The sequence below is a fragment of the Megascapheus bottae genome, chromosome 25, assembly GCF_031878675.1.
Source record: "Megascapheus bottae isolate mThoBot1 chromosome 25, mThoBot2.hap1, whole genome shotgun sequence".
Classification (NCBI taxonomy): domain Eukaryota; kingdom Metazoa; phylum Chordata; class Mammalia; order Rodentia; family Geomyidae; genus Megascapheus; species Megascapheus bottae.
The window spans coordinates 9,429,508-9,442,387 of record NC_143533.1 but is presented as its reverse complement, the minus strand read 5'-3'; the positions used below and the strand labels follow the sequence as shown (position 1 = coordinate 9,442,387).

At 41.3% G+C, this 12,880-nt stretch overlaps 1 protein-coding gene across 2 annotated transcripts in view; it reads left to right on the top strand.

The window, feature by feature from the left end:
• The window catches only part of Znf609 (zinc finger protein 609), a 117,258-nt gene that overhangs the window by 23,261 nt on the left and 81,117 nt on the right, over positions 1-12,880 (top strand). For both annotated transcript variants that reach the window (XM_090358197.1, XM_090358196.1), the window contains exon 2: positions 1,181-2,054. In XM_090358197.1, coding sequence (XP_090214323.1) covers positions 1,308-2,054 — 747 coding nt within the window. In that variant the 5' untranslated portion in view covers positions 1,181-1,307. The remainder of the gene's footprint in view (positions 1-1,180; positions 2,055-12,880) is intronic.

Here is a 12,880-nt window from a genome sequence, read left to right as displayed (position 1 = left end):
GGAAAATTATCCTACATCTTGGGGGTAGGTTTTTGAGTTTTCTTTGATAGGGTAAACTGTTGTTTTCTCTATTTTAAGTTTTAGTAAAAAGTAAAAAAAAAGTCTATGCTAAACCCTACACCCCTGCTTTTCTGTTGTTGTTGTTAGTCATGGGTCTTGAACTCAGGGTCTGGGTACTGTCCTTGAGTTTTCTCAAGCCTAGAGCTCTACTACTTGAGGCAAAGCACCATTTCCAGCTTTTTTCTATGTATGTGGTATCAAGGAATTGAACCTGGGTATTTGTGCATACTAGGCAAGCACTCTACCTCTAGGCCAAACATCTGACCCATCCTTGGACACTTTTTGCTCAAGGCTAGAGGTCTGCCACTTGAGCCACAGCACCATTTCCAGCTTTTTCCTGTGTATGTAGTACTCAGGAATTGAACCCAGGCCTTTGGGCATGCTAGGCAAGCCCTCTACCACTGGACCATACTCCTGCCTGCCCCTGAACCCTGCCTTTTTGGTCATTATTTGTAGCCTGGAGTTTGATAAGTAGGTATAACTTCTCTTAAGAGATAGATTGAGTCCTTTCTGAGAATTCTCTCTCTAGTATCAGCCTTTGTCCCTGTCCTGAAATGGATTTTCACCAGTTCTTGCTTTTCTGTTTAACTTAATCCTAACTCTTTTGTCCTCAGTGTAAGAATTTTTACAGAGTTTGTACTGTTTTTAGTAGGGGAATGTTCTGTTAGTGGAGGGCTATTGAAGCTTTTGCTAGGTCACATTCTGAGTATCTGATAATTCCAGAAGCAGGGAGAAAAGAGTTGTGAGTAAAGTTGCGCTATAGTTTGAATCTGCCATATACCAAGGTCTCTACTGACTGAACCAGGATTGCCAGTTGGTAGTGATAATAGAAATCAAGTCTTTCAGAGTGGGGAAATTAACTTTCAAGGACTCCTACTTAAGACTCACCACCAAAATCTCTGGGCAGTTGGAACTACCCTCCCCGGGGGAGCTGGAGTGGGAATTAATTTTCCCCTGGATCCAATGTGACTATGTTAAAAATACAGTTGAACCTGTTTGTCTTGTCCACTGTGAGGTGATAGCCACACAGGAAGAGTCTGCTTTGTTGGGGAGTTTATTTCAGGCTGTCTCCTTGCCTGTATTGTTTCCTTTAACAGCTTTTTAAATTTTCTTTTTCCAGCAATGATGTTGTCCGCTGGGCATGTACTGACCAAGGTGGCAGGTCTGAGAACATAGCTGAAGCTGAAAATAGGAAAGCTGGGGGCAAGGAAGAGCCTTGAATCTTGAGGTGGGACGTTGACTCTAAGATGTCCTTGAGCAGTGGAGCCTCCGGAGGGAAAGGAGTGGATGCAAACCCGGTTGAGACATACGACAGTGGGGATGAATGGGACATTGGAGTAGGGAATCTCATCATTGACCTGGACGCCGATCTGGAAAAGGACCAGCAGAAACTGGAAATGTCAGGCTCAAAGGAGGTGGGGATACCGGCTCCCAATGCTGTGGCCACACTGCCAGACAACATCAAGTTTGTGACCCCAGTGCCAGGTCCTCAAGGGAAGGAAGGCAAATCAAAATCCAAAAGGAATAAGAGTGGCAAAGACACTAGCAAACCCACTCCAGGGACTTCCTTGTTCACTCCAAGTGAGGGGGCAGCTAGCAAGAAAGAGGTGCAGGGACGCTCAGGAGATGGTGCCAATGCAGGAGGCCTGGTGGCTACTATTGCTCCCAAGGGTGCAGAGAAGGCGGCTAAGACATCCCGCAGTGTAGCCGGCTCCAAAAAGGAAAAGGAGAACAGCTCTTCTAAGAGCAAGAAGGAGAGAAGCGAAGGAGTGGGGACTTGTTCAGAAAAGGATTCTGGGGTCCTCCAGCCAGTTTCTTTGGGAGGACGGGGTGGTCAGTATGACGCAAGTGCAGGGGTGGATGCAGGAGCTGTGGAGCCGCTTGGGAGTATAGCTATTGAGCCTGGAGCAGCGCTCAATCCTTTGGGAGCTAAACCGGAGCAAGAGGAAGGGGAGAATGAGTGTCGCCCGCTAAAGAAAGTCAAGTCTGAAAAGGTAAGAGGCGGCCAGATCTGGCTGCCCATTGCTAGTCAGAACTGCCCTGGACCCACTGCCAAATGCTGTGCTCACTGTGGGAGGCTCATTACTTTGTGGGTAATGACCGGTTATAAGGTCAGAGCAGCTGGTAATGATAATGTAGTTTTGTTCCAAATTAGAGGATTCCCTACAGACTCATTTGCAGCAAGCCTGGACATTTTGGCATAGGATATCCCTTGTTGGGGGCAGTTACTTGGTAGAATGAATGTTCTTCTACTTTGTTATTGACCCACCTTAGACACTGATTGCTGGAGGCTGGTATCAAGTATCTTTACATGGTTTCCAGCCTGGCTGACATTTCATCATCAGAATTATAAGAGTTGATAAGTTCAATAGGCTTTTTTTTTTTTTTTTGGAGTACATGTTGAGTGCTGTTCTTAATGGGATAAATGGTACTGCTGAGTCACTAGAAGAATAAAGGGTTAATTTACCAAGTGTTTATTGGTGGCTCCCAAAGAGCAAAGGGATATGGTTACAGAGCTGGTAAATAAGGGGTAGGAGGTACTAACTACACTGTGAAGTACTCAGGTCGTAGTTGCTTTTGTGACTATGAAAGTTTGGCCTAGAAAGATTCTTTGGCCCATGAAAGTGTAGCTCTTTGCCAGCTATCTCCTGCAACTGTTGGAAATCAAAGTCTCCTGGTGGCTTTATAGCTGCCAAATAGTGTAATGATACCCTGTCTTCTGCTTGACGAGGAAGCATTGGTGCCTGTAGCTCCAGGAAAGGTCAGGACCAAGTCCCTCCTCTGGGAAGATAATCTTCACTGATGTCGCAGGAAATGGAACTTGCAGGGCTTTAAGCAGAGTAGGTGTGAGTCTAGGGTCAGCTCAGGTTGCCTTAAATTCAACAGCTTGCCCTGTGATGAACTGTTTAGTAGCTCTTGATGTTTCTGCTCTGCCTACCCAGTGCATTTAGCTGATCTTAGCAGATGTAGTCAGAATAAATTGATTTCTCTGTAATTACATCAGCTGCAGCAGGGAATACTTATTTCCATATGTAAGTGTTAATAAATAAAGGCTGAATGTGTATGTCTGGGTGGTGGTACCCTCGCAGTGCCTGGATTTTAGAGGTAGCTCATGCTTTCATTGCTGTAGGTATTTTGGTCTTTGCCTCTGGCACATCTGTAGCTTTTAGCAACATCTGGGCATCTCTGGGTAACAGGGCTATGAATTTCTTCCAGTAATAACACAATGGCTCATTCCTGTTTACCAGTGGCAGCTGCCAGAGAGCTGTCTGTGTTCCGGCGGCAGATGCTGTAGTCCACCTCAGTAGAGTCAGGTTCCAGCTGGTTACGGGCATGGTTCATTCTGTGCTGGCTGTGATTTGCCATTTTCTCTGGGGTGCAGATGGATAATACTCTTTTAAAGAGGCCTAGGAGTACCAGGAGTTCTTGATTCTGTTCCAGATTCATTAGATTGTTCTCTACATCTGGCTTCTGGAAACTTTTGCCATATATTCATGTTCATAACCATTGTTCTTCCTGTGCTAAAAAGCACATCAGACAGTAGTCTTCATTTTCTTTTCTCTTTAGACTACTTAAGTTGTAATCTGCTAAGCCCAGTTGTAGCCTGTGGGTGAAAGGATTAGCTTTAGCTTAGCTTCATATTGGATTTAAGTCTAAATGTCCATGATTATCTCAAACAAGGAAGCAAGTGGAACCTATTTTCTCCCCCATAGGTGCAGAGACTAGTTGGGTAGCTGCCCTTCAGTTTATAAGTGGGCTGAAAGATGCAGAACATTTAGCTAAGAATATACCTTAGTGCTAGGAAGTTTTTCCTCTTAATCATATAGCTTTGCTTTACGTTTTACCTACTGGAAAGACAAAGCTATAGGATTTAGCTACTGGAAAGACAGAAAATGAAGCAATGAAAGGGAAGATAAAAGAAAAAAAACGAAGTATCTGGGAAGTGCTTTGAGAAGCAGAAGGTTTACTGTGCAGTAAGATCAGCAAGGGCCTGATTTCTAAAAAAAAATTAATTTTTAAATTCCTTTTCTGTGCCTGAATCCCTTTGGACACACTGATTCTAGGGTGCATTACCATATTGTCTTATATGTAAGTAAATGTTTGGAAGTTGCTAGGAGATGAAAATACTGTGTAGGGAAAAAACATTTGTGGAATGAAAGGAGAGCAAGAGGTAAGATGAAAGAAAGGAAAAGGACTGTGGGGAATGTGGCTCAGTGGTGGGATTCTTGCTTAGCATGTATGAGTCCTTCAGTTCCCAGCAAAATGTTCCCTTCACCCCATTAAAAAAAAAAAAGGAGAAAAAGGAAAAGGAGACTTGGAGTGGAGTTGTAGCTTTGAGAAACAAGGGCTCCCCCAGAGTGCTGGACGTAGTTCTTAGTCCTCGTTGATGGTTAGTTTTATAGTTTTTTTTTAAATCTTAAAATTTTTCTCTGAAATGTGGGCTTGCCTTTAGCCTAACTGGTTTGGAATGTTCCTTTGTAAGGACAAGCCACAGAACCAGAACAGCAAAGCAGATGTTTTGATGCAATCTGGAGTTGTATACTCTAAACTAGGAGAACCTCATAAAATTCGGAAAGTGTCTTAAGAAGAGTGTTCTGAGCCCTCCCTGGCAAATAGGGAAGAGGACTTGTTACAAGTTGAGTACTAGCTAATGAAGGAAATTTGAATATTCAAATTAATATCTCAGGAGCCTTCTCTTTCATCCCAATAAGCAAGCATCACAGACTGTGGCTGAGATTTTCTGTCAAGCTGAGGATGTGGATTTCTCTTCATGGAATCTACTTTAATTCCACCACACTTCTCTGGCAGGGCTCACTGTGCTGTCTAAATTCTAGGGAAGACCAGAGATGGCTGTTAGCAACTGTTCCTGCTCGGAATTGTTGAACACTCCTGCCTCATACTTTCTGCCAAGGGAAGAAATGGGGGAGGGGATATTGGGAGAGGAATAAACAAGACAGAGCACTCAGGCTCCTGCCTGCTTGCTCCCTTGCCTTTGGTTTGATTGATAGGTTGTTAGGGATAGAAGGAGAGAGGAGGAGGGAAGGAGTCTGTCTTGAGTCTCCCAAGCACAGTGCTTTTTGTTGTTGATCTGGCAGACAAGGGGGAGAAAAAGGAATTTACAAACCACAGACTATGGTGATCTGTCTGTGCAGACTCTGTCAAGGCTTCTATCTAGGAGTTTAAAGAAACCTTCCCCCCTTCCCCTCCAAATCACATAAGGTAGGCTGTAATGGTTAAAGGGTCTAGAATTTTGCAATCCCAAACTTGCTTCTTTTAGTAACTATTTTTATTTTTTATTTCACTGTTTTTGTTTTTAACATTGTTGAAAATCAGCTTCTACTCTTTCAAGGTGCTGCATCTATTTACCCTATTAGTTTAGGATGTAAAAAAGAAACTATGAAGCGTGCTCTTTGGTCTTTTTCTTTTTGGTCACATATGCTATCATATCTGTGTTTTAAGGCATCTTCTTTTGCCCTTTCGTGTTGTAATCCTTCATTGCCCAACCAAGGTCAAACCTTTTTTTATTCTTTCTCATCTAAGGCTTTCTTAACACCTTCTGCAGCTATTGGCACTGCAGTCAGCCTTGCCTCCTGAAGCCAGATGCCCTCAAGCATTTTCCTTCTTGGAAAAATAAAGTTACTACATATATGGGGACAGAGTTAAACATTCTCTTAACTTTAAGCTTAATTTATTTTTTCATTCTGTAGCTGTGTTTTCTTTCTAGGTGCTGTAATTGAAGGAGTGCCTAGAGAACCAATATCTTGTCCATTTTCCTCATTTTATACAAAAAGAAGCTAAACCTGGGGAAGTTATGTGATTTGCTAAGCGTTAGGTAGACAAGGCTGAGCATAGAAAAGTCAGGATTTTGGACACCAATTTCTTACGTCATATTGTTACTCTGTTTCCTACGAGTCTTTGTCACAAAGAATTCTTACATGTCCTACCTTAAAGAACATAGAAACATTGACTCTAAATGCCCTTATACCATAAAACTGCTTGCTTTTATGCCAGTACCGGAGCTAGAACTCAAGGCCTGAGCATGGTCCCTACCTTAAGACTACTTAATCTAGTTACCAGTGGCATATGCCTATAATCCTAGTTTCTCAGGAGGCAAAGATCTGAGGATCGTATGTTCAAAGCCAGCCCAGGCATAAAAGTCTAAGAAACTCTTTATCTCCAATTAAAAGTTGTAAATGGCACAGTGGATCAAAGTGGCAAAGCACTAGTCTTGAGCACAAGTGCTCAGGGATAGTGTTCAGGCCCTGAGTTCAAGCCCCAGAACCACCACCAAAAACTACTTATACTTGGCTTTCATAGTGACTTTAGCATTATTAACACACAGATGGCAAATAAATTTTGCGTGCGTGCGTGTGTGTGTGTGTGTGTGTGTTAGTACTGAAGTTTGAATTTCAGGCTTCATTCTTGTTAGGCAATCACTGTATCACTGTACCCTGAGCCATGCCGAGCCCTGGTTTTTGTTGTTGTTGTTTGTTTGTTTGTTTTTTTGAGATGAAGTCTAGTGAAATTTTCTCCCCAGGCTGACTTTGAACATTGATTCTTCACATCTCCATCTCCTAAGCAGCTAGAATTGCAAATTTGAGCCACCAGAGCTCAGCTTGGGACAGATGATATTAGCAAAGAATGGCCATTTACAGCTGGAGCAGTACTTACCTTGTATACAGAGAAGGAAAATTATTTTTAAAGTTTATGTGTACTTAATTTCTTGAAGGGCATGTATGTGTTGGAATATATTTCATTCAACCAAACTTTCACTATTATCACTAAGGTTTTGCTTGGTCTTTATATTAAGTTGGTATACAGCAATTGCATATTTATGAACTGTAATGATCATTTGATACATAGGTGTAATTGAATGATCAGAGCCAAATAATTACTTTTTTTTCTTTTTGCAAATTCTGGGGCTTGAACTCAGGGCCTGAGCATTCTCTTGGGACTTTCTCAAGGCCTGGTGCTCTACCACTTGAGCCACACCACCACTTCCGGCTTTTTCTATGTATGTGGTACCAAGGAATCGAACCCAGGTCTTCGTGCAAGCTAGACAAGCACTCTACCACTAGGTCAAACTCCCGGCCCCGGTAATTAAGTTTTTTATTTCCTTAAACATTTATCATTGGGAACCTTTGAAATCTTAACAGGTTTTTAAATAAAATGTGTAATAAATTGCTGTGTGCTGTAGTAACCCTACTATATTAGAACTGAGAACTTATTCCTCCTACATAACTATAGGTGTTATATATAACTACTACACCTAGTGCTTCTCATTAAATAGATATGCAGATATATTGTGCAGTCATTTTTTTTTTTGGTCAGTTGTGGGACTTGAACTCAGAGCCTGGGCACTTTCCCTGAGCTCTCTTTCCTCAAGCCCAGCTCTCTACCACTTTGAGTCACAAGAGCACTTATGGTTCTCTGGTGGTTAATTGGAGATAAGAGTCTCATGGACATTCGTGCCTGGGCTGGCTTTAAACTGTGGTCCTCAGATCTCAGCTTTCTGATTACCTAGGATTACAGGCATGAAACACCAGTGCCCAGCTGTGGATATTTTACTGAGTGAATTTACCATTGGGTATTGTCACTTTTCATTCTACATATTAAATGAATGTAGCTTAGATTCTAGGTGCAATACTTGGTGTTGGATTAAGAAAAATAGGAGTTTGGCCTAGTAGTAGAGTGCTTGCCTAGCATGCAGGAAGACTGTGATTTGATTCCTTGGTACCACATACATAGAAAAAGCCAGAAGTGGTGTTGTGGCTCAAGAGGTAGGGCTCTGGCTTTGAGAATGCCTGAGGACAGTACTTAGGCCCTGAGTTCAAGTCTCAGGACTGGCAAAAAAAAAAAAAAAGAGATGACTCCCCCCCCCCTTTCTTTTTTTTTTCTGTGCTGGTCCCAGATCAGGTCCTCCGTGCTGTCCTTGAGTGTTTGTGTTCAAGAATAGCCTTCTATCATTTGAGCCACAGCTCTACTTCTGGCCTTTTTGGAGGTTAATTGGAGATAAAAGTGTCACAGACTTTCCTGGCTGTACTAGCTTCAAACCATATCCCTCAGATCTCAGCTTCCTGAGTAGCTAGGATTATGGGCAGGAACCATCAGTGCCAAGTTATCCCTTCATTTTTGAGAGCTTATAATCTACTAACAACCTGAATAAAAGCACCTAAAAGTGAGTTCCATAATAATATGTGTGTTTTTGTTTTTGTTTAAATACAAGTCCTTGGGACCTACCCTAGATGTGCTAAATAAGTTTTAGGGATATGAGCCCTGAACTCCATACATTAAAGTTTGAGAACTCTTGTGAGCTTTTTGTATAAGGTATATGTTGGGAGACACTTCTACTTTTAAATATAAACCTGTACAATTCTAGTTTCCTTCCTTTTTTTCTATCTTTCTTTTTTTTCTTGCGAGTCCTGGGGCTTGAACTTTGCCTGGGCACTGTCCTTGAGCTTTCTCAAAGCTAGTGCTTTTACCACTTGAGCCACAGCACCACTTCCAACTATTTCTGTGTATGTGGTAGGAAGGAATTGAACTTAGGCCTTCATACATGCTAGGCAAGCACTCTATCTCTAGACCATACTCCTGGCCCATCCAATGTCATATGTTTCTTATGTTTGATTTAGTTGTCAAGATTGTACTCTGACCAGGAGCCAGTGATTTAAACCTATACTGTAATCTTAGCTACTCAGGAGGCAGAGATCTGATGACTGGATTTCAAAGCCAGCCTGGGAAGAAAAGTCCTGCTTACTCTTCAATTAACTAGCAAAAAGCTGGAACTAGAGGTGTGGCTCAAGTTGTAGAGTTCCAGCTATAAGCAGAAAAAATGAGGGAAGAACATGAGACCCTGAGTTCAAGCCCCAGTACTAGCATGTAAACACAAAAGTGGAGTGTACTCTATAGCCAGACTACCTAGGTTTGTAAACAGCTCTTCCATTTAGTAAATGACCATGATAAGTTACTTCACTGGTCTGCCTTAAGTTTTCTTATTCTCAAAAGAGAGAAATAATAGTATGTATATAAGGTTGTTGCAAGATTAAATTAATTGAGATAAAATCTTGCTGCCTAGTATTAGGAAGCACTTAGAAAATAATAGACATGTACAATTTATGTGAAATAGGTCTCAATCTGAGGCAATAATGATACTAATGACATATAACAACATTTCACTGGATAGGAAGCTTATCTGGTATGAGCAGGCAAACATGTTGACTAAGACTTTTAGCACTAAGCTCAAATGAGGTCTCACTCCTAGGCTGGGAAATTTGCATGCCAGTGCTAGTGTACTTAATGTCTTGGTAATTATAGTTGGAGGTGAAGAAGGTACCAGAGACCACAAATAGGCTTCAAAGGATATTGAGATGCCTCATTGAATTTCAGATTTTTTATGAACTTTTTTGGACATATCCCCCAGACTGGGGTTGAATATGTTGGGTGGATGTTGCTATGGGTTTGCCATCATATGCAATTTTCCTGGATGCTTGAAAAGCAGTAAGTGTTTTTATTTCTACACGAGAGCATGGAAAATTCTAAGTCCTAGTCCTTAATTTTCCTCCCCCAGTGTGAACTTGTATTTCTGCCATTTGGATATAAGAGCTTTTACCATCAGAGCTTATCCAGGATGGCAGCGGGGCTTGGGCTTTCAGGCTGGAGATGGCAGTAACTCACACAGCTGAGATCCTGCCACTGCTGATTGTCTGAGCACTTCTCTCTGTGGTTTTCACTCTTCAAGCCATGCTTGAGTAACCTGCCTCCAGAGCTGCTGACAGAGCTGTGTTCAGAGGCCTTGGAAATTACACTGTTTATTTCCTTATCATTCCCTGACCTGCAGTGCAGAAGCCTTCTGGTGCTGGAACAAGGCAGAAAAAAATCCAGACGGCTCCTAGCCAGCATGTGTCAAGAGCTACAAAGAAGGAAATTGGACTTACTCACTTAAAGACCATGGGGTTAGGCTTTGATTTTTGGTTCCTGCAGAGAGTTATTTATGTGTGTGAGCGTGTTTTATCTCTATGTATTCGTATAGAATGAGTCTGTGCATGCTAAAGCTTTAGAGGAAGAGCATCTGAAAGTAGAGAGCAGAGGGAAGATTGCTTTTCTCTTCATTTAATTTCCCAGTTGTGCCATTGGGATGAGCTTCGGAGGCATTAGCATCAGGAAGGTGCCAGACCATATTCATATTTTAAAATATATTTCTCTTGGTACAGTTTAGTCATGGTTGAGAGCACCCACACAAGAAGCTTCTCTGGCTGGCTGAGGAGACATTTTTAACAAATCCTTTTCCCTGAAGTTGTTTGCCCTAGATGACACTGGCATAATTAATACTTAAGCTGACTAGGAGAGGATGGACTTTGGATGAACTATGGGTACAAGAAGTAGTTCTTTTGAGATGAAAGAGAAAGACAAGAATTTAGAGCATTTTTGATATTTTCTATTTATAGGATGACATTTTTATATTTTAAGGCCTATCTTCATTTTAGGGGTTGGTAATACAAACAACCTATTTCCTCCTTGGCACTGGTAATTTACACCTGTAGTCCTGGCTACTCAGGAGGCTGAAATCTGAGGACTGAGGTTTAAAGCCAGTCGGTTCACAAAAGTCTGTGAGACTCTAATCTCCAGTTAACCAGCAAAAGGCCAGAAGTGGAGCTTTGAGGTGCAAGGTCATTGCAATTAAAAAGACTATAGACTTTGAAGAGTTTACCCCCTGAAGTCTTTAGACAAATAATTTATTATAAGTTAATAGCCTATGTCTTACTGATTTCCAGGAAGGCTTGAAGGAGGAATTGATTCAGAGCATTTAAGAGTCATTGAGGTTTAGGGTTTTTTTTTTTTTTTGCCAGTCCTGGGCTTGAGCTCAGGGCTTGAGCACTGTCCTTGGACTTTCTCAAGGCTAGAGCTCTACCATTTGAGCCACAGCACCACTTCCGGCTTTTTTCTATGTATGTGGTACCAAGGAATCGAACCCCGGTCTTCGTGCATGCTAGGCAGGCACTTTAACCACTAGGCCAAACTCCCGGCCCTGTTTTGTTTTTGTTTTTTTTTTTTTTTTAAATTGGTTGGTTGGCTTACTGGCTGGTTGACTTAGGTGTGTGTTTGTGTGTGTGTGTATTTTAAATTCTTTTTGATAGCAGGCTCATATCAGTTTGAAAAAGCCTTGGCTCCTGCTAAACTAGCTTCTATTAAGATTTGTTTCTTTTTTGTTTAACCAGCTCCTTCTGATTTTCCTAAGGTTTGAAATGGAGATAACATGATTGTTTTAGTTAGAAAGTATGTGTCTTTTTTTGCTAGTCTTTAAAGTATAGACTTTAGCCTTTTGAAGGATTAGCACAGGTATACGAAACAATTAGGAAAAGAATGAGGATTGAGATACTTTTTGTGAATTTATTCCTAGCTGCAAGAAAGGGTAAAACAAGACAGTTTTTAAAAGACAGATTCTATCCCTGGAGCCAAATCTCTAGCTCAGTTTGATTATTTCGAGATGAAAGTCTCACTTTTTATCCAAGCCTGTACCTGGACAGTGATTCTTTTTCTCAATTGGGATGACAGGTGCATACTAGTATACCCAGCTTTTGTTGAGAGAGGGAATCTTGTGACCTATTTTTTTTTGGGGGGGGGGGATTCGGGGAGTCTGGCCCATCTTGCAACAGCGGTCCTCTTTTTGGGAAAACCTTGAACTCAGAGCCTAGACACTGTGTTCAAGGCTAGCTGGCAGTCTACCACTTGAGCCACTGTAATCCTCAGATCTAGAATTACAGATATGAGCCACTGGCACCCAGCCTGCACTCCTTTTAATTTTACCATCCCATCATACCACTTCTGGCTATTGGTTGAGAAAAGATCTTGTGAACTTTTTATATGGGCTTACCTTGAATCTCTGTCCTCTCTGCCTTCCTACTAGCCAGGATTAGAAGTATGAGCCACTGAGTCCAGCTGCCCAGCAAAGGAAATTGCCTGCTTTTTGCCATTTCCAGATGGAGCTATGCACAATATTTTAGAAGTCATACATATCTTAAAGCATACTCAATATTCTCCAGCTGTCCATTCTACCATATATTGGATGCTTACGTTAGGGTTAGTCATTTAGGAGTACCATTATAGTAAACCTGAGTTCTCAATTTCTTCTTGATTAGGATAATTTTTGTAATCCATCCAGTTAAAAGCCTTTAAAATGTAGCATCCATATCAACATTAAGGTTTCAGTCTCAAAATAATATCTTAGAATTTGGGGTCAAATTTGAAGAAAAGTCTTAAAAATACATCTGTTTGGGCTGGGAGCATAGCCTAGTAGTAGAGTGCTAACAGAGCATGCACAAAGCCTTGGGTTTCATTCCTAGGTACCACATACCAGAAAAAGCTAGAAGTGACCCTGTGGTTCAAGTGGCACTTGAACCTTTGCATGAAGCAAAAAGTGTCCAAGGACAGTGCTCAGGCCCTGAGTTCCCAAGTATGGCAAAACAACAACAACAACAACAACAACAACAAAAAGTACATCACATCTATTTGCCATATATTGGTATTGTGATTTTGTAAATGTAGGTTAATAGGGGGTATATAATAAGAACTTACCACTAATCTCAAAACAGGATCTTTTTCTCATTAGCTTGTTGAATGTATGTTTGTCCTTATTGGATAAAGGTATCAATGATTTTCTGGAAATTTGTGATATTCCAGAATAAATGGCTGCTGCTATGCATAGAAAGATCTTATTCTTCAGTCTGCTTCTGGACACATCCAGTGAAGTATGCGTTTTAGGAAAAGAGAACATTACTTCACAAAGATAGTAGAAATCTCTTGTGTTTTAGTTTTCTTTTTT